Genomic DNA, 27,566 nt, shown 5'->3' on the forward strand with positions numbered 1-27,566 from the left:
GGGTTTTATGACACAAAACAATACCAGATTGTAAATACACAGCAAGCCACTCCAATGGACAGTATTTAAGAAAAATACTTACATATATATTTATAGAAAAATATGTCTTTTGTTTGGAATAAAAAATTTGCATTTTTAATGATTAAAAACTTTTAATTTATACAGTTCGTTGTACAATTAAAAAACAGAAGTGTGATTATCTTCAACAAGGAAATGCTGCTTGGATTTCCGAAATATTTAAAAGTATGAGTTCCTGAAACTTTTTTGTTGGTCACATGCAGACATTAAAATCGTGTCATGGTTTGAACTACATTGAGATGAAAAGTCTGTTTCCTCTTTTATTTACCCGTAAGCAAAAACTTCATGCTGAGCAGCTGACGTATAAATTCTCTGCATTTTCCCCACTCCTTCACTCGAGGTTTCATTTCACCGGAGACCAACCGGGACAGAACTTTGGTAAAAACAGCAAACTTCGGGTGAGAATTATCTTCCACGTTCCCGTACGCACTCCCAAACTTTGGTAATCTCTAAACTTTTGAGTTAAATGTTTTGCTTTCAATCGTTCAATTTAGAATGAAGTTTGCGATATTTGCTGCGACGTTAGCACTGGCAAGTGCTGCCAGCCTCTCTGTTGAAGATATGGAATGGCTTGCCTGGAAAACGAAGTTTGGTAATTTTTCTCATTGTCTGTTGAGCTGATAAAGTAAGCGCTGTGCTAAAGGTTCCCCAACGGCTGTGCAAATGTCGAGTGACCAGGTGTTCCTCTTTAGCTGTGAATGTTTGGGTGAATACAGTATCAGATTGTAGCGCTTTCTAAGTCTTTGTAATATGATTTTTTTTAATAATTGCAAAACTATTTTGTTGATTTTCAACATGGAGATGCAATTTTAAGAGCAGTTTGGTGATGGAGAAAGGTTTTTGAAGTTCAGTCAGTCTGCGCACTCAGCATTGACAGAGGCACAATTGTGTATGAAAGGGGGTCGGGGGACATCAGGGGAAAATGTCAGAATTTGGAACTGGGGAAAGGGGACATATAACACATAGTAAAAACATTGAGGGAAATATATCCCAATCATTTTTCCCCAAGGTGGGGACTTATTTAATGTGGGTTACAAATGTCACAGTTTTACCGTGACGCCAAGTGGAGAGCATTGATAGAAAAGTTCCAGCATAACATCGGATATACGGCACAGAAACTGACCATTCAGCCCAACCAGTCCATGCTGCTGTTTATGCTCCACTCGAGCCTCCTCCCATCTTTCCTCATCTAAATCTATCAGCATAACTCTCTATTCCTTTCCCCCTCGTATGTTTATCCAGCCTCCCCTTAAATGCATCGATACTATTCGCCTCAACCACTCCCTGTGGCAGCGAGTTCCACATTCTCACCTCTCTCTGGGTAAAGAATTCCCTATTGGATTTCTGGGTGACTATCTTATATTGATGGCCTCTAGTTATGCTCTTCCCCACAAGTGGAAACACTCTCTCTGTATCCACTCGATCAAAACCTTTCAGAATTTTAAAGCCCTCTATTAGGTCACCCCATAGCCTTCATTTTTCAAGAGAAAAGAGACCCGGCGGTAAAATCAGGCACAGTGCGACTCCCTCAGGCAGGCTGTCTCACACCACTGGGGCTTGGCGCTGTGAGGATTATAACCCCAGTGTGTTTTAAATCGAGATTTTAAAGGAGGACTATTGGTTTGGGATGCGGAGCTTTGCACCATACAAAGATGGAGTTATCTCTTGGCAGGCAGACAGTGGAAGCTAGGTTGCTAGTTGCAGTGCATCCTGTGCAGCTATCTGTCTCAGACCGGTGCTGCAGTATAACTGCAGTCGAACACAAGCAGTTTCTTATCCTTTTGAAACCAAACACAACGGGTAGATCAGTGGCTTTGTGCATTAGTGTAAAACGGGTGATAGCGAGTCGACTGCCTGTGTTACATCTCCAACCACTCGCTATTACCCGTCTAACACTATCGTACATAGTCAAAACCTACCCCAGTGAAATTCGATTAAGGGAGACAGTGATTAAGGATAACATCAGAATCAAAATAAAAAGGCCTAATCTGTTCCAACAGACTGCATTTTTTCTCCTCTGCAGGGAATCACTAGATTCTACTCTCGGAAATCAGTCAAAATGAAATATCCCCCTAAAACACAATGAATTAAAGTCCCTTGCCGTGTCTGTAGATGCAATGTATAATGCTGTAGCTTTGGTGAAAAGCAGCAATGAATAGATCGCTGATTAAAGATACCAGCATTTAACACACACTTAGTACTCGGGCAGATAACATTGGGTCAGATTTTGCTGTCAAAAATAACCGTCAGACTAATGGCGCTTGGCGATGTTTATGTGTAAACGGTGCATCAACATTAGCTGAGGAGCAGATACGAATATCTAAACGTTGCTGCCCGAGCTTCATGAGAATGGCGTTTCGCGCCTTCCTCAACATTTCATGCATTGAACGGTATAGAGTCGCTGTGTTTGCGTGGTATACAAACTAAACCTGCCGCACAGATATAGAGCTAGTAATTAGTAGCATAAGTATCCTTTTAATGATTAGGTTATTGTTAATTGCTGTCTATCAACCTCTCTGGCATTGAACATTCATCATCATAGGCAGTCCCTCGGAATCGAGGAAGACTTGCTTACACTCTTAACATGAGTCCTTAGGTGGCTGAACAGTCCAATACGAGAACCACAGTCTCTGTCACAGGTGGGACAGAGAATCGTTGAGGAAAGGGAGGGTGGGACTGGTTTGCCGCACGCTCCTTCCGCTCCCTGCACTTGATTTCTGCATGCTCTCGGCGACGAGACTCGAGGTGCTCAGCGCCCTCCCGGATGCACTTCCTCCACTTAGGGTGATCTTTGGTCAGGGACTCCCAGGTGTCGGTGGGGATGTTGCACTTTATCAGGGAGGCTTTGAGGGTGAACATTTAACATTAACGATTACAAGTGTGGAGTCTCATTCCTTCAGATTTTGAATTTTTCAGGGAGATTTTAAAAATGTCAAATTTTAGATTTTACATTTTTCTTACTTTTCTTTTCTGTCTTTTTTTCTCTCTTAATCCAGTCTTACTTTCCCTCTCTTTATTTCTCTTTCTGTACCTGATTTGACATTGAATTCCTCCCCTTTAATTCACGCTCCTTCTCAGTCTTTCCGCTATTTATTTCCCAATCCTTCAATCCCATGGGTTGAGGAGACACCCTGTTGCTTGCCCCCCTCCCTCAGGCCCCAGATACCCTGTTACCCCACTCCCTCAGGTCCCAGATACCATGTTACCCCCCTCCCTCAAGTCCCAGATACCATGTTACACCCCCTCCCTCAGGACCCAGATACCCTGTTACCCCACTCCCTCAAGTCCCAGATACCCTGTTACCCCACTCCCTCAAGTCCCAGATACCATGTTACCCGCCTCCCTCAGGACCCAGATACCCTGTTACCCCCCTCCCTCAGGCCCCAGATACCCTGTTACCCCACTCCCTCAAGTCCCAGATACCCTGTTACCCCTCCCTCCCTCAGGTCCTAGATACCCTGTTGCCGCCCCCCCCTCCCCCAGGACCCAGATACCCTGTCACCCTCCTCCCTCAGGACCCAGATACCCTGTTACCCCACTCCCTCAGGACCCAGATACCCTGTTACCCCCCTCCCTCAGGTCCCAGATACCCTGTTACCCCCCTCCCTCAGTTCCTAGATACCCTGTTGACCCCCCCTCCCCCAGGACCCAGATACCCTGTCACCCCCTCCCTCAGGACCCAGATACCCTGTTACCCCCCTCCCTTAGGACCCAGATACCCTGTTACCCCCCTCCCTCAGGACCCAGATACCCTGTTACCCCACTCCCTCAGGCCCCAGATACCCTGTTACCCCCCTCTCTCAGGACCCAGATACCCTGTTACCCCACTCCCTCAGGACCCAGATACCCTGTTACCCCCCTCCCTCAGGACCCAGATACCCTGTTACCCCACTCCCTCAGGCCCCAGATGCCCTGTTACCCCCCTCCCTCAGGTCCCAGATACCCTGTTACCCCACTCTCTCAGGCCCCAGATACCCTGTTACCCCCCTCTCTCAGGACCCAGATACCCTGTTACCCCCCTCCCTCAGGACCCAGATACCCTGTTACCCCCCTCCCTCAGGCCCCAGATACCCTGTTACCCCCCTCTCTCAGGACCCAGATACCCTGTTACCCCCCTCCCTCAGGACCCATATACCCTGTTACCCCACTCCCTCAGGCCCCAGATACCCTGTTACCCCACTCCCTCAGGACCCAGATACCCTGTTACCCCCCTCCCTCAGGACCCAGATACCCTGTTACCCCACTCCCTCAGGCCCCAGATACCCTGTTACCCCACTCCCTCAGGCCCCAGATACCCTGTTACCCCCCTCTCTCAGGACGCAGATACCCTGTTACCCACCTCTCTCAGGACCCAGATACCCTGTTACCCCACTCCCTCAGGACCCAGATACCCTGTTACCCACCCTCCCTCAGGTCCCAGATACCCTGTTACCCCCCTCCCTGAGGACCCAGATACCCTGTTACCCCCTCCCTCAGGTCCAAGATACCCTGTTACCCCACTCCCTCAGGACCCAGATATCCTGTTACCCCACTCCCTCAGGTCCCAGATACCCTGTTACCCCACTCCCTCAGGTCTCAGATACCCTGTCACCCCCCTCCCTCAGGACCCAGATACCCTGTTACCCCACTCCCTCAGGCCCCAGATACCCTGTTACCCCCCCCTCCCTCAGGTCCCAGATACCCTGTTACCCCCCTCCCTGAGGACCCAGATACCCTGTTACCCCCCTCCCTCAGGTCCCAGATACCCTGTTACCCGACTCCCTCAGGACCCAGATACCCTGTTACCCCACTCCCTCAGGTCCCAGATACCCTGTTACCCCACTCCCTCAGGTCCCAGATACCCTGTTACCCCACTCCCTCAGGCCCCAGATACCCTGTTACCCCCCTCCCTCAGGTCCCAGATACCCTGTTACCCCACTCCCTCAGGTCCCAGATACCCTGTTACCCCACTCCCTCAGGCCCCAGATACCCTGTTACCCCCCTCCCTCACGTCCCAGATACCCTGTTACCCCACTCCCTCAGGTCCCAGATACCCTGTTACCCCACTCCCTCAGGCCCCAGATACCCTGTTACCCCCCTCCCTCACGTCCCAGATACCCTGTTACCCCTCCTCCCTCAGGTCCCAGATACCCTGTTAACCCCCTCCCTCAGGTCCCAGATACCCTGTTACCCCACTCCCTCAGGTCCCAGACACCCTGTTGCCCCCTTCGCTGCGCCGTTAGCAGCTCGCACTTTCAGCAACTTTGAGGGCAAACCTGTTTAGAGCTGAAGGGTGCCGGGGGAGTGTGACTGACGGCAGACGCTGTGAGATGGCCCGCTGTGGCAGAATCCGACCCATTGTCATTTCCCTCAGATTTTCCCGTTCGTAAATATATTGAACGAATAAAAAAATAACCTTTTATAATGTGATAAAATTTGTAATCTGTTTTTTTTCAGGGATATTTGATACATAATGTATTTCACATTATTGCACTTTTCATTTCATGTCCACATATATTTATACCTTGTCTATATTGCATTTTAAATGAGTGCGATGTGCCAGGAAAAAAAACTATTGATTGTGGATTATTGTGCTAACTGAAGTCAAAGTAACTCCCTTAATCAGACTTTGCTGTAGTTCAGGAATTGAGAATGCCAAGTGACTGCAGCACAACTGGAATGTTGTTCCTTTAATTCAAGGCAAATCGTACTTTTCCCCTGAAGAGGAGGGCCATCGTCAGGAGATCTGGCTGACTAACCTGAAGATGGTAATCGTGCACAACATGATGGCAGACCGGGGATTCCATTCCTATCGGTTGGAAATGACAGCCTTTGCTGACCTGGTAATTCACTGTCCACTCATTTCCTTCAAGGTGCTTTTACACTGCAGCTTTGTCACTGGTGCAAAGTGGTTTCTGTTTGGAACCAACGCTGCAGTTGTGTTATAAATTTGGATTTGGGGCTCGGCTTGACTCCAGAGAGAAGTGCGGAGGGGAAGGGGGGGGGTGAGGAGGTAATCTCACATCGTTTCCCTTGACCCTGCGTGGAGTGTGATTCCAGCACGTTGTCAAACCAGCTTTTAGAAGTGTCATGGGGGGGTTTCTTGAACCTACCAGACATTTTTATAAACCTACCTGCAGCAAGGTCACTGTCCTCTCTGTAATATATTTGCTTTGTGGGTTCTTTGTGTAAGAATTCATAGCAACACATTACTATTAAGAACTAGTTGGTTTATCAGCAAAGGTTTAACAATCACACGACATATTATCGGTTCATCCACTTGGCTCACGACTGCGTACCTCATCGTGGATAGCCTAGACCCAACTGGCTGGGGTTTTATTGAGTCTTGTCAACATCACGTGACTGGCTGAGCCACTCACAATACAACAGCTCTACAACTATTTTAAAATAAGCAAATAAAGCCGAGTGCCCCCTTATTAAAGGGACACTAGAACCCACAAATTACCAACTAAAATTTTAAAGGAAACTTTAACAGATCAAATTAAAATGTGGTTGTCAGGGGTGATGATGCACTCCAGTCCCCCCTGCGCACACCTCTCGCGGAAGGCTGCGAGTGTACCAGTAATTACCATGTGCTCCATCTCCAGGGACACCCTGGCACGAATATAGCCACGGCAACAGCTCTACAACTATTTTGTTGTGAACAATAAAATCATTAAATCAAGTGCCCCCTGATTAAAGGGGAGGGGGGGCAGGGGAACGACACTCCAAACACTTTCAAACAAGTGCCCCCTTGTACAAACCTATGAGCATACTCACAGGTGCATACATTGCACTCTCCAAGCAGTTAAAATGTCATTGGTTGGAGAGACACTCAGCACATGCATGCCAGCTCTCTCCTTGGAAGGAGAATAGGAGTTCCATCCAGGTCGTGTGACCAGGATATTATCTGATTGAAACTGTTGGCTGCAGGGTAAGTACAGCATGCAAGATTCTAATTCACCAGTCAAGGAACAATCAATATGTACTTACAATAAACTTTAGAAATTTCTTTTGAAAGTAAATCTACTAAGAACATAAGAACATAAGAATTAGGAGCAGGAGTAGGCCATTCGGCCCCTCGAGCCTGCTCCGCCATTCAATGAGATCATGGCTGATCTTCGACCTCAACTCCACTTTCCTGCACTGTCCCCATATCCCTTGATTCCCTTAACATTCAAAAATCGATCGATCTCCGTCTTGAATATACTCAAAGACCCAGCCTCCACAGCCCTCTGGGATAGAGAATTCCAAAGATTCACCACCCTCTGAGTGAAGAAGTTTCTCATCATCTCAGTCCTAAATGGCCGACCCCTTACCCTGAGACTGTGACCCCTGGTTCTAGACTCTCCAGCCCGGGGGAAACATCCTCCCTGCATCTACCCTGTCAAGTCCTAAGGTGTCTTTTAATAAGAAGATTTTCCGATACTCAGCATGAGTGGCCATGACTCACCTGTCTTTGCCACTCATGTTGAGTAGTCCAGTCAAATCATCCTTGTGATGGTATTAACTCATGCTCTAATCTAGAAACATTAAAATGATTCACGTGTTAATAATTAATTATTCTTTTGCAGGAAAATGATGAATATAAGAAATTGATACTTGGCAGGTGCTTGAGAAATTCCAATGTCACTAAGTTGACAGCATTAACATCTCTGCCCTTCAAGAATGTTAGCCTTCCAGCTACAGTGGACTGGAGAGATGAAGGTTATGTAACTAACGTCAAAGACCAAGGCCAATGTGGCTCCTGTTGGGCATTCAGTGCGGTAAGTCTGGTTTATAAGTTGTACAGTTTTATTTAAAGAGAAAAAATTCCACTTATTCAAAATAAAACACTACTTTCTCACAGATTGAATATTGGATAGGCAAATCTTTGTATCTGGTTAAATCAAAGTAGGTAATTTTCTAACAGAACTCAGAAGTGCTCACATCAATATTGAGTGTAGTTACATCGAAATTCTTTCCACACTTTGGAATTGTCAGACATTAGCTCTGCAGTTGGGGGTATTGGGGTTAATATGCTTTCAGTATAGGGACAAGTACCTGTTGGTAATATGTTATAAATCAGACCATAGCACGTCGACAGTCGGAGAGACTCTCCTGAGGGAAGGACTGATTAGTCAGTAATTTATAATACTTAGGGGGAGAAATTCGGTCGTTCCTGTGTTGTGGTGTTAATCCAGGTGTAGTGGTACTTTTAGCGCCTTGGAAAGGAAGAGCTGATAGGGGCGATAAACCAGCCGTTGCACACCAGAGCTGGGTGGTGAGGGGGAGGCGGGGGGAGGGGGGTGGGGGCGATAATGAAAGTTTGGTCGGTACATTTTGCGGACCCATTGCGCGTGTGCGGCATTCTGAGTCAGATCTCGGGAAAAGCCAAGTCTTAAAGGTGCGGCGTAGTAATGCACCCACTAATGTTTTCAAAATCACTTGTTTTCCCCCTGCCCTGTTATGTCTGTCTGCCGCTGAAAACTGGGAGGCTCACCTCACGCACCGTGCTGTGTGTAAACGTTGCACTGACTGCGACCTCCAAGGGAAGCGCTTCCTTGTCCCTTTAAGTAGCCGCCAGTTAACGACTCTGCAAGCCTGGACCCTCTGTGTTTCCAGACGTTGTTATTGGCGGGCGCTCAATGAGGCGCATGCAGCGAATTTACCGACCGGGGCGCGAGCATGGGCGTAGCACCGGGAATGCGTCAGGATCGTAGCGATCGTCAGCAGCTGGGCGCGAGCGGTTTGCACCCCCGGGGAGTCTCTAATGAATATTCCGTCGGAACATTAAAAGCAGCACTCCCAGTCGCTAAGCTCTAACGCTGGCATTAACGCCCTACTGGACGCTAATTGAGGTGTTAGACAGCCGAAAATCCAGCCCTTAGATTCTAACTGATATGTTATCTTCGGTGTTTTGATTTATTACATGCTGAGTTCATTTCACCTGTACATGATTGTGTGGTTATTCTCATTTACAGACAGGGTCTTTGGAAGGACAGCACTTTAGAAAGACTGGCGACTTGGTCTCTCTCAGTGAGCAACAGCTAGTTGACTGCTCGAGCGACTATGGAAATGAAGGCTGCAATGGCGGTCTCATGGATTATGCATTTAACTATATAATAAACAATGGAGGAGTTGACACAGAAGACTCATATCCATATGAAGCAGAGGTTAGGCAAGATAATCTTGATAAACTTTCCATATGAAAGCAGTGCTTCGGTGCAAATACAGACACTCATATATACATAACATAGAATCTCAACTTTCCCTTATTCAAATGAGTGCTTGCATGCGATTAACACAAAAGAAAGACTTGCATTTATATAGCGCCTTTCACGACTACCAGACGTCCCAAAGCACTTTACAGTCAATGAAGTACTTTTGGAGTGTAGTCACTGTTGTAATGTGGGAAACGCGGCAGCCAATTTGCACACAGCAAGCTCCCACACACAGCAATGCGATAATGACCAGATAATCTGTTTTAGTGATGTTGATTGAGGGATAAATATTGGATAACTCCCCTGCTCTTCTTCAAAATAGTGGCGTGGGATCTTTTACGTCCACCTTAGGGGGCAGACAGGGCCTCGGTTTAATGTTTCATAAGATAGTCATCAAGAAATCCAATGGGGAATTCAGGAGAAACTTCTTTACCCAGAGAGCGGTGAGAATATGGAACTCGCTGCCAGAGGGAGTGGTTGAAGTGAATAGCATTGATGCATTTAAGGGGAAGCTAGATAAGGGAGAAGGGAATAGGGGGTTATGATGATAGAGTTAGATGAGGAAAGATGGGAGGGGGCTCGAGTGGAACATAAACACCGGCATGGACTGGTTGGACCGAATGGCTTGTTTCTGTGCCATATATCCCATGTGATCCTGTGATCCCCAGTTTGTACCATGCCAGCTGATATCAGTCACAGGAATTGATGGATGAGCAAAGGCCAGGTCCGTCTAGCTCACCTTCTACTATCCTGGGCGGTCACATGATACAAGGATAATGGAGTTGTTGACCAATCACAGCAATCAATCTCCATCGTGGTGATGGTAAGGCCACAAATATTGGCCTCAGCATCGCTGGGTTAAAAAGATTTGTCATTGTGCTAAATCACTGACAGCGGCTGAATGAACTGTTCTGTTATGACTCACCAGTTAAACAGTACATCGTTTCCCCTGGACGCTTTGATCTTTTTGATCACGTGTCGGTTTATCACTGAAACACTCCTTCGCTGTGCTACTTTTGCCAGTTTTCATTTGTTCAGCTGAAAGTTATTTGAATTTGTTGTGGGGATGTTGGTGATCCTGGAGAGGCTCCATATGTTACCCACCCGAGCTGCCATGTCAGGACAGTGGGTCTACTGCTCGACTGGTTGGGCCGAATGGTCTGGCTCTGTGCTGTAATATTCAATGTATCCACTGCAGTCACCCACCCATCACCCCCTGTGCTCGCTGCCCCGTGTCCTAACTCGCACCAAGTCCCGCTCACCCATCACCCCCTGTGCTCACTGACCTGTGTCCTAACTCGCACCGAGTCCCGCTCACCCATCACCCCCTGTGCTCGCTGCCCCGTGTCCTAACTCGCACCCAGTCCCGCTCACCCATCACCCCCTGTGCTCACTGCCCCGTGTCCTAACTCGCACCGAGTCCCGCTCACCCATCACCCCCTGTACTCGCTGACCTCTGTCCTAACTCACACCAAGTCCCGCTCACCCATCACCCCCTGTGCTCGCTGACTGTGTCCCAACTCGCACCAAGTCCCGCTCACCCATCACCCCCTGTGCTCGTTGACCTGTGTCCTAACTCGCACCAAGTCCCGCTCACCCATCACCCCCTGTGCTCGTTGACCTGTGTCCTAGCTCGCACCAAGTCCCGCTCACCCATCACACCCTGTGCTCGTTGACCTGTGTCCTAGCTCGCACCAAGTCCCGCTCACCCATCACACCCTGTGCTCATTGACCTGTGTCCTAACTCGCACCAAGTCCCGCTCACCCATCACCCCCTGTGCTCGTTGACCTGTGTCCTAACTCGCACCAAGTCCCGCTCACCCATCACCCCCTGTGCTCGTTGACCTGTGTCCTAGCTCGCACCAAGTCCCACTCACCCATCACTCCCTGTGCTCGCTGACCTACATTGGCTCCCAGTTAAGCAATGCTTTCCTTCCTTCCTGTCTGCACCAGATCTATGCACCAAACACCCGAAGTGACCAACATGTCACGTACTATGTAAACATGCGTATTGGCAAAAATTTTTATTCACGAACCCAATCCCTAATGGAAACAACAGCAACAATATAAATGTGGTGAGAATATTGTTAATGTGTAATGTTTATTCTGATATATTACATACCATCCCCTCTCAGTGATCAGCACAATGAGGCCTGTTATTCTTGTTCTGCTTTCGCAGGATGGACCCTGCAGATTCAATCCACAAGCTGTTGGTGCAACTTGCCAAGGATACGTTGACCTCCCGTCGGGAAGTGAGACTTTTCTAGAGGATGCCGTAGCAACGATTGGGCCAGTCTCTGTTGCTATTGATGCAGGTCACCTCTCATTCCAGCTGTATTCCTCAGGTAGATGTCTCGATGGAATATATTCGGCTGGATTTTCGGGTGGTTTGTGACCGGATTCCCGCCGCGTTTTGAACATCCGCGGCGAAAAACCAGTCGCTCAGCTGTGTTTCCGCCGGGCGCGATCCTCGGTTCGGTTTTTTAACGACAGCGTTTTGGAGACAGCGCCGGGGAGAGCTGCGCCGGAGGTGTACTGATGTCGGAGTTTTGTGACTTGCCCGACCTGTACACCGGGCCGCGATCACCGTCAGGGAAAACACAGCGGTCCGGCCCTGCCCGCAGCGGTAAGTTGGAAAAACAGAAAAAAAGGTAAGTTAAAGTTTTTATTTGTTTATATTTTTGCAGCGATTTGTGAGGTCATTTGAGTTGGCAATGTTTTTTGAATTTTTTTTCCCCCTCCCAAGGCCTCTCTCGCAGTGCTCCCGGCCCCGCACTAAAGCTGGCCAGGATCCCGTTTTTGCGCCCCGAAAAATAGTGCAACGCCTCCCTTTGCGCCGCACCCCGACAAGTGCCGAAAATTCGGCAATTAATCGCTAATGCTAATTGGGCGGTAATTTTCACTCACCGCCTCCGTTTTCGTCCCGAAACAGAGAAAGCCACAAATCCAGCCCGTTGTCTTTTAATATTTCTTTGTCGATTCATACGGGTAAATTTTATGATTGAACATCCCCAGCTCAAAGCCTTAGTCTGTAGGACATGTGTTAGGAATTTGGATGAAGAAAGAAAGACTTAGATTTGCTGTTGGAGTGTAGTCACTGTTGTAATGTGGGAAACGCAGCAACCAGTTTGCACACAGCAAGCTCCCACAAACAGCAATGTGATAATGACCGGATAATCTGTTTTTGTTATGTTAATTGAGGGATAAATATTGGCCCAAGGACACCGGGGGGAACTCCCCTGCTCTTCTTCAAAATAGTGCCATGGGATCTTTTACGTCCACCTGAGAGAGCAGACGGGGCCTCGGTTTAATGTCTCATCCGAAAGACAGCACCTCCTACAGTGCGGCACTCCCTCAATACTGCACTGGGAGTGTCAGCCGGGATTTTTTGTGCTCAAGGGGTGGATATTTTTGCCCCATTTCAAAGCAACGTAGGAAGTGCTAGATTAAAAAAGACCAAGGTCCATCTCGTTTGCCTTTTACCATCCCAGTAGTCACACGATCCCACAATAATGGAGTTGCTGATCAATCACCGCGATCAATGAGTCTACAACAGACCCAGACATGAGGCGAGGAAAACCCTCGGTGGGGGAGGGCTTTGGGAACCACAGGTCCAAAGTCCCCTGTTCCTCCTATATCTTGTACCCTTAAATTACTCACATACTGTATCCCAAAATATTATTTTCTGAAAGAAATCGATCCAATGGATGAATACTAACTGCTTCCACCATCTCCCTCAGGAACCCGTTCCATAGACTGGCCACTGCCTCGCTGAAATACGGGCTCCAAGTGCAGGAATGGTGCCCGTGAGCTCCAAGGTGGGCAGCACACCCAGAGAGAGTGGAGGGAAAGGAGCTTGCTCTGGCCCCCATTGCCTTACTTGGCCGGCCTTAGTCTCTGCTGAGGCCGGCTGGCCTGTCAGCCCTGCCATCGCTCGGCGGGTCTCCTCGTTCACCGCATTTGGTGTGGCAGGCAGTCCCACTGGGAGTGGGGCAAGGAATTGGTGAGATGGTGATTAGCCTCACTGCCTGGATTTCACCCTCTGGGCTGCCCCTGGACCACAGGAATATGCCCACCATGCCCATCGGATAAACCCCCAGCCCGTTCCCTGGGTCCGGGTTCTGGCAGTATCGGAGGGGCGGGTGGGACAAAGCCCCTCTCCATCTGAACACCACCATCATCATCATAGGCAGTCCCTCGGAATCGAGCAAGACTTGCTCCCACTCTAAAAGTGAGTTCTCAGTCCAATACGAGAATTACAGCCTCTGTCACAGGTGGGACAGATAGTCGGTTGAGGGAAGGGGTGGGTGGGACTGGTTTGCCGCACGCTCCTTCCGCTGCCTGCGCTTAGTTTCTGCATGCTCTCGGCGATGAGACTCGAAGTGCTCAATGCCCTCCCGGATGCACTTCCTCCACTTAGGGTGGTCTTTGGCCAGGGACTCCCAGGTGTCGGTGGGGATGTTGCACTTTATCAGGGAGGTTTTGAGGGTGTCCTTGAAACGTTTCCTCTGCCCACCTGGGGCTCGCTTGCCGTGTCGGAGTTCCGAGTAGAGCGCTTGCTTTGGGAGTCTCGTGTCGGGCATGCGGACAATGTGGCCCGCCCAACGGAGCTGGTCGAGTATGGTCAGTGCTTCAATGCTGGGGATGTTGGACTGATCGAGAACACTGACGTTGGTGCGTCTGTCCTCCCAGGGGATTTTCAGGGCACTCACGGCCAAGGTGTTTTAGGACCATGACAAAGAATAGCAAGGCACATCCACATTTTGGGGAATGGACAGATCAAAACAATTACTTAACCACGCGCAATACTTGTTAAATAACACAAGTTCCTTATCGCAGATTTTCCGACACTTTAAGCAGGATTTGTAAGTTTACAAATCATTTGTGATTTTTAAGCTCCGGTACTGGGCAAAAATATTGGCATCTTTGCTCCATTTACATGCAGGAATCTATGATGAACCATCGTGCAGCAGTGATGTGCTCAATCACGGTGTTCTGGTCATTGGCTACGGAACGTTAGATGGAATTGACTACTGGCTGGTTAAGAACAGGTACAGCACAAACCTTGCAAATATTACATATAATCCATATAGCGTACTGAACCCTGTTGATGTCAGAACATGTACTGCTATTTATTTTGTATTTTTCATGCACCTCTGACATTTGACAATTATTGTGTTTCTGTACAGAGCATCTGTACGGATCATTTCCACTGATAGTTGCTAAGTAACAATTCATGAGATTAATCATTGAGGTGCCAATTTCCATTCTTATTAAAGTAAGTCAATAACAAGAAATGTGTCCTCAACCTTTGAGCTTCGTGTGGAAATAAGAGTAAGATTTTCCCCTCCGAATGCACTTACTGATAAAGATCAGACAGTTAGCATTTATTACTTGAAAATATTTCCATGAGATCAGCAACAATTGTTTTTCCCTTCGCTTTCTTTAAATCTTTCCCCTTTCAGCTTTAATATTATTTCCTACTTTGCGACTGTACTCTGCACCACCTGTCTTGTGTCTCTCACCAACACACTCCTGGCCGGCCTCCCACATTCTACCCGACGTAAACTAGAGGTGATCCAACACTCGGCTGCCCCGTGTCCTAACTCGCACCAAGTCCCGCTCACCCATCAACCCCTGTGCTCGCTGACCTACATTGGCTCCCGTGAAGCAACGCCTCGATTTGAAAATTCTCATCCTTGTTTACAAATCCCTCCATGGCCCTCGCCCCTCCCTAGCTCTGTAATCTCCTCCAGCCCCACAACCTCCCGAGATGTCTGCGCTCCTCTAATTCTGGCTTCTTGAGCATCCCTGATTATAATCGCTCTACCATTGGTGGCCGTGCCTTCTGTTGCCTGGGCCCCAAGCTCTGGAACTCCCTCCCTAAACCTCTCCGCCTCTCTACCTCTCTCTCCTCCTTCAAGATGCTCCTTAAAACCGACTCTTTGACCCAGCTTTCGGTCACCTGCCCTAATGTTTTCTTATGTGGCTCGCTGCCAGAATAATTTTTTTGGATCATAACGCTCCTGTGAAGCGCCTTGGGATGTTTTACTACATTAAAGGTGCTATATAAATACAAGTTGTTGTTGTATATTCTGACCTGACTGCGACGTCTTCCCAGCAGTCGCGACGAACGGAATTTCCGGCGACAAGCTGAACCCAGTGTTCCAAGATCGTGATCAGATCACTCTGGAGCATTTTAACTCTTTGTTGGTCCTGTATTTTGGAATGTTTATCCTGTAAGAGGGTGGACACCTTGAGGAAAGCATGAAAAAAATTAAGCTATCATAATATTTTGATTACAGCACAGAAGGAGGCCATTCGGCCCATTGTGTCTGCGCCTTCCAACCAAGAGCTACCCAGCCTAATTCCACTTTCCAGCTCTAGGTCCGTAGCCCTGTAGGTTACGGCACTTCAGGTGCACATCCAAGTACTTTCTAAATGTGGTGAGGGTTTCTGCCTCTACCACCCTTTCAGGCAGTGAGTTCCAGACCCCCACCACCCTCTGGGTGAAAAAAGTTCTCCTTCACGCCCCTCCTTCACTTCACTTCACTAATCCTCCTACCAATTACTTTAAATCTGTGCCCCCTGCTTATTGCCCCTTCTGCTAAGGGAAATAGGTCCTTCTGATCCACTAGATCTAGGCCCCTCTTAATTTTACACACCTCAATTAAGATCGATGGAGTTGTGGACTGTTGGGAATTAAGGGATATGGGGATCGAGCGGGAAAGTGGAGTTGAGGTCGAAGATCAGCCATGATCTTATTGAATGACGGAGCAAGCTCGAGGGGCCGTATGGCCGACTCCTGCTAATTCTTATGTTCTCCTCTCAGCCTCCCCTGATCCAAAGAAAACCTATTCAATCTTTCCTCATAACTAAAATTCTCCAGTCCTGGCAACTGATGTGTATACACAGGGAAATCACCCACAATGTATAGGGGCGAGGGGAGGGGCAATGAATATCAAAAGGAAAAACAAGTTACACATAATGTTTGCAGCTTAACGTGCTTCTCTGTCTCTCCCTGACCCTGACGTTACATCGTGAAAGATTAACGAATGATGGCTAAACACAAACTCATGTGAGTCGGGGTCCCGTGCAACGACTGATTTAACATCTTTATATCAAATTGCTTTGTCTTCTATTATAATGTAGATATTAATACCATTAACATTGTAGAAACATTTCAATTGAATATGCTAAATATTCATCTTCTATTATTGCACCCTGTAGTTTGAAGATCTTTTTGTGTCTACTGTCAGATTTTTCTTTTTTCCATTCCTCATTAATCTTTTTTTCCTCTGGGTTTCGATCATCCCCATCTCACTGTTACACCGACTGCTCTCTTTGTACTTTTTCTACGGTTCCGTTGTTGACCTTCCCTATTTCTGAAAAGACTTGCATTTCTATAGCACCTTTCACAACCACCGGATGTCTCAGAGCACTTTAAAGCCAATGGAGTGCAGTCACTGTTGTAATGTAGGAAACGCAGCAGCCAATTTGCGCACAGCAAGCTCCCACACACAGCAATATGATAATGACCAGATAATCTGTTTTGGTGATGTTGATTGAGGGATAAATATTGGCCCCAGGACACCGGGAAGAACTCCCCAGCTCTTCTTCAAAATAGCACTATGGGATCTTTTACGTCCGCCTGAGAGAGCAGACAGGGCCTTGGTTTAATGTCTCATCTGAAAGATGGAGCCTCCGACAGTGCAGTGTTCCCTCAGTAATACCCCTCCGACAGTGCGGCACTCCCTCTCTACTGCCCCTCCGACAGTGCAGCACTTCCTCAGTACTGCCTTCCGACAGTGCAGCGCTCCCTCAGTACTGCCCCTCCGACAGTGCAGCGCTCCCTCAGTACTGCCCCTCCGACAGTACGGCACTCCCTCAGCATTGCCCCTCCGACAGTACGGCACTCCCTCAGTACTGCCGCTCCGATAGTGAGCGCTCCCTCAGTACTACCCCTCCGACAGTGCAGCACTCCCTCAGTACTGCCCCTCCGACAGTGCAGCACTCCCTCAGTACTGCCCCTCCGACAGTGCAGCGCTCCCTCAGTACTGCCCCTCCGACAGTGCGGCACTCCCTCAGCACTGCCCCTCCGCCAGTGCGGCACTCCCTCAGTACTGCCCCTCCGACAGTGCAGCGCTCCCTCAGTACTGCATTGGGAGTGTCAGCCTAGACTTATGTGCTTAAGTCCCTGGAGTGGGACTGGAACCCACAACCCTCTGACTCAGGGGCGAGTGTGCTGCCTACTGAGCCACAGCTAACACTTATGTCTTTTTATGTTTTTTCTTTGCAACTTTCTCTTCACTTTTTTCTCTCTCCTATTCTCTCTCACGACCCTCTCCTTTGTCTTCCCTTTTGGTTTCTCTCTGTCCCCCTCTTTTTCAGTAATTTTTTCTGTCAATCTGCTCAATTTGGAGACCTGCCTTGCCACGTGGTTGCTATAACAAGCTGTGTGTGCACGGTTTTTACAATGGAAAAGCGGGCTCTCGGGCTGTGCGGACCCCGGGAGCGCTACGTGGCTGCACAGCTTAACGGGAACGTTGCTGGCTTGGTGGGCTGGCATCAATCAGCGAATCGGGCTTCAGTGCAGCGGCAGCATAAATACCAGAGACAGGAAGCACAGAAGATCACAAGATAAACATCGGTGACGGCAGTCAATTGGCTGATCTTAGCGCAACCATCTAGAAAGAAAAGCCCACAATTCCCACATTGCAGCACCCAATTGGCTCTTGAATGGCAAAGGTTTTTGGCTCCACCTCTCTACCCAAAATAATAGATCAGTATCTTCTCCTTCTTCTTAGGCAATCTCCCGGAGTCGAGGATGACTTGCTTCCACACTAGTATGAGTTCTCAGGTGACTGATGAACATAAGAATACAAGAACATAAGAAATAGAAGCAGGAATAGGCCATTTGGTCCCTTGAGCCTGCTTCGCCATTTAATACGATCATGGCTGATCCAATCCTTGACTCAGCTCCACTTCCCTGTCCACTCCCCATAACTCTTTATTCCCTTATCTCTCAAAAATCTGTCTATCTCCGCCTTAAATATATTCAATGATTTGGCCTCTACAGCTCTCTGGGCAGAGAATTCCATAGATTTACAACCCTTTGAGAGAAGAAATTTCTCCGCATCTCAGTTTTAAATGGGCAGCACCTTATTCTGAGACTATGTCCCCTAGTTTTAGTTTCCCCTAGAGGTGAAAATATCCTCTCTGCATCCACCTTGTCAAGCCTCCTCATTATCTTATATGTTTCAATAAGATCACCTCTCATTCTTCTGAACTTGAATGAATATAGGCCCAACTTACTCAACCTATCTTCATAAGTCAACCCCCTCATCTCTGGAATCAACCTCGGGAACCTTCTCTGAACAGTCTCCAATGCAAGTATATCCTTCCTAAATACGGAGACCAAAACTGTACGCAGTACTCCAGGTGTGGCCTCACCGATACCTTGTACAGTTGTAGCAGGACTTCTCTGCTTTTATACTCTATCCCCCTTGCAATAAAGGCCAACATTCCATTTCCCTTCCTGATCACTTGTTGTACCTGCATACTAACTTTTTGTGTTTCACGCACAAGGACCCCCAGGTCCCTCTGTACTGCAGCACTCTGCAATTTTTCTTCATTTAAATTATAATTTGCTCTTCTATTATTTCTACCAAAGTGAATAACCTTACATTATTTTACCGAGTACTATTTCTTTAGTGATAGTGAGTGTATTAAGTTCCTCCCTCCCTATAGCCCCTTGATTATCCACTATGGGGATGTTTTTAGTGTCTTCTACCATCCTCCAGGAGACCAACATTTACTTTAGCCACTCTTTTCCTTTTTATGAACCTGTAGAAACTCTTGCAGTTTTTATATTTCCTGCTAGTTTACTTTCATAATCTATCTACCCTCTCTATTATTTTTTTAGTCGTTCTTTGCTGGCTTTTAAAAGTTTCCCAACCCTCTGGCCTCCCAGTAGTCTTGGCTACATTGTATGCCCTTGTTTTCAATTTGATACCATCCCTTATTTCCTTAGTTAGCCACGGATGGTTATCCCTTCTCTTACAGTCTTTCCTTCACATTGGGATATATTTTTGTTGGGAGTTATGAAATATCTCCTTAAATGTCTGCCACTGTTCATCAACTGTCCCACACTTTAATCTATTTTCCAAGTCCACTTTAGCCAACTCTGCCTTCATACCTTTGTAGTCTCCTTTATTTAATCTCAGGGCACTGGTTAGAGATCCAACTTTCTCACCCTCCAAGTGAATTTAAAATTCAACCATGTTATGGTCACTCCTTCCAAGAGGATCCTTTACTAGGAGATTATTTATTAATCCTGTCTCATTACACAGTCCAATGCAGGACCTACAGTCCCTGTCACAGGTGGGGCAGACGGTGGTTGGAGGGACGGATGGATGGGGTGCTTGGGTTGTCGTGCGCTCCTTCTGCTGTTTGCATCTGCATGCTGCCGGTGAAGAGACTCGAGGTGTTTGGCGCCTTCCCAGATGCTTCTCCTCCACTTTGAGCGGTCTTGGGTTAAGGATTCCCAAGAGTCGGTGGGGGTGTTGCACTTTATCAAGGAGGCTTGGAGGGTGTCTGTGAAGCGTTTCCTCTGTCCACCTTGCCGTGTCGGAGCTCCGAGTAGAGCGCTTGTTTTGGGAGTCTAGTATCGGGCATGCGGGCGATGTGGCCTGCCCATCGGAGCTGATCGAGCGTGGTCAATGCCTCGATGCTGGGATGTTGGCCTGAGCGAGAAATCCATTGGCAGATCAGTGTATCCGCAAGGATATATAGTTGGGAGCAGTTACAGAGAAGGAATATGCAGAGCCATGGAGGGAGTGGAAGAAGACGATATTGAAGTCAGAGGCATGGGGGAGCAGTGAAATATTGCAAGAACTGAGCTGCTGGTTGTACGTGCAGGCCTTGGTGCAAACACGCCACAGTGTCCTGGATGCTTTATAGTTTATGGAGACTGGAGGCAAGAAAATCAGTAAGGAGACACTGGGGAAATCCAGGCTTGAGGCCATAAAAGCGTGGATTGGGGCTTTGAGAGAGCTAGGGGCAGAGGCAGGCAATATTTTGGAAGTGAAACAAAGTGTTCTTACTGATCAATCAGATGTGTGTGTGTGTGTGTGTGTATGTGAAGAGGCGGGGTGAGAGAACTGACAGCTCAGGGTCAAGCCACATGCCAAAGGCCCATATCTCTGAGCTCAGCCTGAGGTGACAGCCAGGCATTTAATGGATCAGAGGCTCGAGGTACACAGGTGTCAGAGTGAGCTTCAGCGGGTGATTTTGATTGGCCAGTATTAAACTGGAGGAAATTTAACTTATGCCTCCGTGGCCGACTGCCATAGCTTGCTTTGAAGCAGTTGCCTTTTCTACACAGTTTAATACTTCCATGTGTATGTCCACAGATCCTTAAAGGTAGCAGGACAGGTTGATAACGTAGTTAAAAAGGCATACAGGATACTTCCTTTATTAGCCGAGGCATAGAATATAAGAACAGGGAGGTTATGCTCGAACTGTATACAACACTGGTTAGGCCACAGCTTGAGTTCTGGTCACCACGTAACAGGAGAGATGTGATTGCATCAGAGAGGGTACAGCAAAGATTTACGAGGATGTTGCCAGGACTGCAGAATTTTAGCTAGGAGGAAAGATTGGATTTTGTTTTCTTTGGAACAGAGGAGGCTGAGGGGTAATTTAATTGAGGTGTATAAAATTATGGGTCTGGATAGAGTGGATAGGAAGGACCTATTTCCCCTGGCAAAGGGGTCAACAACCAGGGGGCATAGATTAAAAGTATTTGAGGGGAGGTTTAGAGGAGATAAGAAGGGAAATTTCTTCATGCAGAGGGTGATGGGGGTCTGGAACTCACTGCCTGAAAGGGTGGTAGAGGCAGAAACCCTCACCATGTTTAAAAAGTACTTGGATATGCACTTAAAGAGCTGTAACCTACAGGGCTACGGACCCAGAGCTGGAAAGTGGGATTAGGCTGGATAGCTTTTGTCGGCCGGCACGGACATGATGGGCCGAATGGCCCCCTTCTGTGTCTTAATTTTACTATGATTCTATGATTCTATTCTATGACCCCCCTCTCTCCCTCCCCTTCTCTCTGTCTTTCTCCCCTTCTCTGTCACTCTCTGTCGCTCTCTCTTCTACCTCTTCCTCTGTCTCTCTCTTCCCCCACTCCCTGCCACCCCCCCCCCCCCCCCCATCTCTGCCTCTCTTTCTTTATGGACCACACCTCTAAAACAGCCCCTGTCAGGCTAAAGAGCTCCAGTTTCACCAATCCTCCATGCTGGGATCAGTTTGGTGCCAAGATCATAAAATATTTTTGGAGCACCTTGATGGTCATCTTGTAATTATGCAGAACAAGTGGCCACAGAAACCCCTCCAGTTGCCTTCATCTGCTGGGTCCTGGGCTGGCACTGGTGTACCATTAAATAAAGGATATCACGTATAGATAGGCAACTGGTAGTTTTAGGCATGAACTAAAAATCCATATCTCAGACAAAGAGGAAAAATGAAAAACTATCAATTACAAAATGCATGCATTATTGCTGAGTGTTATAATGTGGCTGGGGTGCATTAATTTAAGACAATTGATTTCCCCATCCTTCATGTTATGATTTCAACATTTCAATTCAACATAATCTGTAACTTTGAGTCAGAAGGTTGTGGGTTCAAGTCCCACTCCAGAGACTTGAGCAGAAAAATCTAGACTGACACGCCCGGTGCAGTGCTGAGGGAGTGCTGCACTGTCGGAGGGGCAGTACTGAGGGAGTGCTGCACTGTCGGAGGGGCAGTACTGAGGGAGTGCTGCACTGTCAGAGGGGCAGTACTGAGGGAGTGCCACACTGTCGGAGGGACAGTACTGAGGGAGCGCCACACTGTCGGAGGGACAGTACTGAGGGAGTGCCACACTGTCAGAGGGGCAGTACTGAGGGAGTGCTGCACTGTTGGAGGGGCAGTACTGAGGGAGTGCTGCACTGTCGGAGGGGCAGTACTGAGGGAGTACTGCACTGTTGGAGGGGCAGTACTGAGGGAGTGCCGCACTGTCGGAGGGGCAGTACTGAGGGAGTGCTGCACTGTTGGAGAGGCAGTACTGAGGGAGCACCGCACTGTCGGAGGGGCAGTACTGAGGGAGCACCGCACTGTCGGAGGGGCAGTACTGAGGGAGCACCGCACTGTCGGAGGGGCAGTACTGAGGGAGCACCGCACTGTCGGAGGGGCAGTACTGAGGGAGCACCGCACTGTCGGAGGGGCAGTACTGAGGGAGCACCGCACTGTCGGAGGGGCAGTACTGAGGGAGCGCTGCACTGTTGGAGGTGCCGCTTTCTGGTGTGACGTTAAACCGAGGCCCTGTCTGCTCTCTTAGGTGGACATAAAAGATCCTATGGCATTATTTTGAAGAAGAGCAGGGGAGTTAGCCCCGTGTTCTGGGGCCAATATTTATTCCTCAATCAACATCATTAAATACAAATTATCTGGTCATTATCATAGAACTAAGGGGCATAGTTTCAGAATAAGGGGTCGCCCATTTAAAACGGAAATGAGGAGGAATTTGTTCTCTCAGAGGGTCGTGAATCTGTGGAATTCTCTGCCCCAGAGAGCTGTGGAGGCTGGGTCATTGAATATATTTAAGGTGGAGATAGACAGATTTTTGAGCGATAAGGGAGTCAAGGGTTATGGGGAGCGGGCGGGGAAGTGGAGTTGAGGCCAAGGTCAAATCAGCCATGATCTCATTGACTGGCGGAGCAGGCTCGAGGAGCCAAATGGCCGACTCCTGCTCCTATTCCTTATGTTCTTATGTATCACATTGCTGTATGTGGGAGCTTGCTGTGCACAAATTGGCTGCCGCGTTTCCCACGTTACAACAGTGACTACACTTCAAAAAGTACTTCATTGGCTGTAAAGCGTTTTGGGACGTCCAGCGGTTGTGAAAGGCACTATGTAAGTGCAAGTCTGTCTCTTCTTTCTCATTTATTTCTGTCAAAATATTTCTTCGGTGTAAGTCAGGAAAATGGGACCAGAGGATGTAAGTTTAAAGCCTGTATGTTAGGAGTGTTTGTATTCATGGCTGCATTCGAGTATGTTATCTGATCAATGTTCTGAGCCACTCCCCGATCACCGACTATCTTCAGGGCAGTGTTGCTGTGGCCGTGATCCTGTGCTTCAGAGAGCAGTTGACTCAGATTGTTTGATGTGAAACCCTGTGTGGACAGAAAAAAAACATTGGGGGCATTCGAAACGCCGTCGGGTGCTAAAATGAGAGAGGTCGGTTACTAGATGAAAGATCTTAGATGGACCGAAAGGCCTTTGCTTTCCTTGGCCTTTCTCCATTCCTGCTGATCCTTGCCGAGTGCCGTCACACTTTGCTTATTTCTGCAAGGTTTCGTTGTGCGGCTGTGAATGATTTTTCCCTGCTTGCTGTGGTCTCCCAAGGTCAGGCGCAGTTCATGATCAGGCGACATTCTTACAGCCCTCTACGAAAGCTGCTTGCTGGCTACTCCTGGAACATGCACAAGGGATGGATCGCTTTGATTTTCCTTCTGCCGTGGGGAGGTAACCATTCTCCTGCTTGTTGCCTTTCTGCGGCAGAAGCTTGGCGGGATTTGCAGCTGTCGGCACGGGCCATTGAAGCGACCTGCCCCAACCGCCATTGCACGTTAGAGTTTCAAACTCATCGTGCCACTGCAACATCACAGAATCACTTCAAAGGTTCCAGTTCCAAAATGTGCCGAATTAAGGAAGCTCCTGAATTTACAGAATCAGAGTCTGCCAACTTTTTATCCCATAAAATATAAAACTCACGAAAGAAATAAAAAAATTAAATCAACTCCTTTCCAATCTAATAACAAGGTTTACAAAATGTAAGCTCGTGGAAAGAAAGAAATACTTGGATTTATATAGCGCCTTTCACGACCACCAGATATCTCAAAGCTTTTACAGCCAATGAAGTATAGTCACTGTTGTAATGTGGGAAACGCGGCAGCCAATTTGTGCACAGTAAGCTCCCACACACAGCAATGTGATAATGACCAGATAATCTGTTTTAGTGATGTTGATTGAGGGATAAATATTGGCCCCAGGACACCGGGGATAACTCCCCCGCTCTTCTTTGAAATAGTGCCGTGTGATCTTTTATATCCACCTGAGAGAGCAGATGGGGCCTCGGTTTAACATCTCATCCGAAAGACGGCACCTCCGACAGTGCAACACTCCCTCAGTACTGCTCCTCCGACAGTGCAGCGCTCCCTCAGTACTGCCCCTCCGACAGTGCGGTGCTCCCTCAGTACTGCTCCTCCGACAGTGCGGTGCTCCCTCAGTACTGCTCCTCCGACAGTGCAGCGCTCCCTCAGTACTGCACTGGGAGTGTCAGCCTAGATTTATGTGCTCAACTTAAACCCACAACCTTCTGACTCAGTGACAAGAGTGCTGCCCACTGAGCTACAGCTGACAAAGCCTCTGTCACACTCAATCATTCAGCAAACGTTCCATTTTTCAGCTCATGCGTGTTCACTTTAGCAACAGCCTCACTTGTGGCAGAATTTTGCCGATAACGGCACTTTTGATTAGCAACATTTCTCTGCGTAGCTCTGATTTTAACTTTTCTAAATACTCTCAGTAATGACTGTTTTTTTTGCTAGCTGGGGTACAGGGTGGGGTGATGATGGATACATATACATGACAAGGAACCAGAATAATCAATGTGGAATCGCATCGCTTGCCAGCTTTCCTTTGGTGTAAGTCCAAGTATTTGCTTACACTTGTTTAATTTATTTTAAAGTATATTTTGTGGTGAATTCTTTGCGCCAAACAAAGTGAGATATATCAGTGATGGGGGAGCGGGGTTGGCATAGAGATTGGTGCATGTTCTGCCTGATCTTCAGGTGTGGAACAGGCGCAGAGCTTCAGTAGCACCTCCCAAACCCACGTCCTCTACCACCTAGAAGGACAAGGGCAGCAGGCGCATGGGAACACCACCACCTCCACGTTCCCCTCCAAGTCACACACCATCCTGACCTGGAAATATATCGGCTGTTCCTTCATCGTCGCTGGGTCACAATCCTGGAACTCCCTCCCTAACAGCACTGTGGGAGCACCTTTACCACACGGACTGCAGCGGTTCAAGAAGGCGGCTCACCACCACCTTCTCAAGGGGCAATTAGGGATGGGCAATAAATGCCGGCCTTGCCAGCGACGCCCACATCCCAGGAACGAATAAAAGAAGTTTTAGCAGCGGGACGGCCTGCGGCCAATCTGTATTCATCGGGCCCATTTATACCAACATACAGACAATGACGGACAGGTAAAGACCATCTGGCCCGTTGAGCCTGTCCCACACAATGGCGATACCTTGTGTATCACAACACATACACTCCACCCCACCCCAAACCACGTGAGCTCCTGGGAGGGGCAAAAAAAGATTTAAAAAATAGCAGCGGCGTACGTTTCACTTTCCAGCTTCAGCCCTTCAGTGCATCCCTCGTTACCTTGGCAACCTCGGTTTTCGGCGCAGACCGTAAGCTCCACCCGCAGAGCTCAACGACAATCTGCACCGCTCCCAATTCAAAGGTTATGCCGGCGAAATTTGAAACTTTTTTTTGGCGCAGTCGGCCACTAAAAAAACCGGTCGTACCTCTACAACTTCGCCAAAAATCGCCATTGTGGAAAATTGGCCACAATATTATCTGCACCAGTCTTAAAACACTCTGTTTTTCTTTTCAGGTGATGATATTCCCAACATTCTGAAATGAGAGCCTTTGACGGTGCTGAAGAAGAATATTATGTCAGACAGTATAGTTTTGAACCCAAAGCACTTTTAATAAAAAGCCCACTCCTGGATAGATTTTGTGAATTGAGTTTTTCACTCGCTATTAACCTGGATTGTTTGAATGATGTGATTTCAGGCAGTGGTCCTAGTGTGTGGAACCACCGGATTTCCAAAACGTATTTTTTTTGCACAAGTGTTGAATATATGTGTGTTTTGTATGTTGTAGTGTGTGTGCATGGCGTCATGTACATTTTGCGGTGCTGTATGTCACTACCATGCATATAGTGCCGCCCGGAACACTCCGAGATTTTCTGGCACGACAACCACAGCATGCCTGTCCTGTCATGGGTCTACATTCCAATAAAACCTGTCACTTTTCACTCCAGCGCTTGTTGCTTCTGATTGGTTCTAGGCCATCGGCTTGCCTATGCAGCGTTTCCGCTATCACACCCCACCAGTCATCTTTTAAGGTTGTCAATTAATGTGTCTACAGCCAAGGTAACATTTACCTGTGTACTGTGCACAGGTGGTGAATCTTTGGCAACCTCTAACCCAGTGGCTGCTCAGTCATTGTGTATATTTAAGGCTGAGATCGAGAGATTTTTGGACTCTTGGGGAATTGAGGGATATGGGGATCGGGCGGGAAAGTGGAGTTGGGGTAGAAGATCAGCCATGGTCTTATTGAAAGGCAAAGCAGGCTCGAGGGGCTGAACGGCCGAGTCCTGCTCCTCATTCTTATGTACTAATGTTATAGAATCATGACTTTCGAGATAAAAACAAATCTCTCCTCTACTCCTGAAGATTCTGTTTTTTCCTGGGGTACAATCCCACTTTTCACTAACCAAGCCTCTCACCAAAGTTGTCTCTTCTCATGTGTGAGCCTAGATGGTGAGCGTGGCAGGATACTTGCCCACGGGGTAATCAGAGCCAGGCTCAATCCTTGTTATCAGTCAACGTCCACGTATGAGGAACTTCAATGGATCGTGATCAGGGGTGGAAACATCGACTGAGTATTTTCTAGGCATTCTGAGGCCAAACTGCAACGTCCCAGTCATCATTGTTGGAGATTTACCAACTGAGCACAGAGCTGGAGTTGCACCTGGGACTCTTGAGATCTGTATGGCCCAGTATTATCCCAGATTGTGCATTTATCTACTGAGAAATCTTAGATGGAAGAGGATGTTTCATAATAAACCTGGCAAGGTATAGTAATCAAAGAAAGAATCTTTCACCCCGTCATCTTAACTTCTTGTCAAAGATCCAGGACAAAGCAGCCTCTTGATCGGCTCCCCATCCCCCACCTTCAACACTCACTCCCTCCACCACCGGCGCACCGTGGCTGCAGTGTGCACCATCTACAAGATGCACTGCAGCAACTCGCCAAGGCTTCTTCGGCAGCACCTCCCAAACCCACGACCTCTACCACCTAGAAGGACAAGGGCAGCAGGCGCATGGGAACACCACCACCTCCACGTTCCCCTCCCAGTCACACACCATCCTGACTTGGAAATATATCGGCCGTTCCT

General features: G+C 48.0%; 1 protein-coding gene across 2 annotated transcripts; it reads left to right on the top strand.

Moving 5' to 3' along the window:
• The first annotated feature begins 323 nt into the window (after positions 1-323).
• On the top strand, positions 324-26,425 carry ctsl.1 (cathepsin L.1). Of its 2 annotated transcripts, XM_070898803.1 has the most exons (9): positions 325-476; positions 573-670; positions 5,758-5,900; positions 7,632-7,823; positions 9,021-9,212; positions 11,440-11,605; positions 14,206-14,311; positions 24,914-25,009; positions 25,995-26,425. In XM_070898803.1, the coding sequence occupies exons 2-9, from the start codon at positions 574-576 to the stop codon at positions 25,996-25,998; spliced, it is 996 nt and encodes a 331-aa protein (XP_070754904.1). In that variant the 5' UTR covers positions 325-476; position 573; the 3' UTR covers positions 25,999-26,425. The 2 variants fall into 2 exon arrangements, with proteins under 2 accessions (XP_070754905.1, XP_070754904.1); XM_070898804.1 differs by lacking the exon at positions 9,021-9,212 and having other exon boundaries at positions 324-476.
• Positions 26,426-27,566: the final 1,141 nt, after the last annotated feature.

Source organism: Pristiophorus japonicus, chromosome 14 (genome assembly GCF_044704955.1).
Source record: "Pristiophorus japonicus isolate sPriJap1 chromosome 14, sPriJap1.hap1, whole genome shotgun sequence".
Lineage (NCBI taxonomy): Eukaryota > Metazoa > Chordata > Chondrichthyes > Pristiophoridae > Pristiophorus > Pristiophorus japonicus.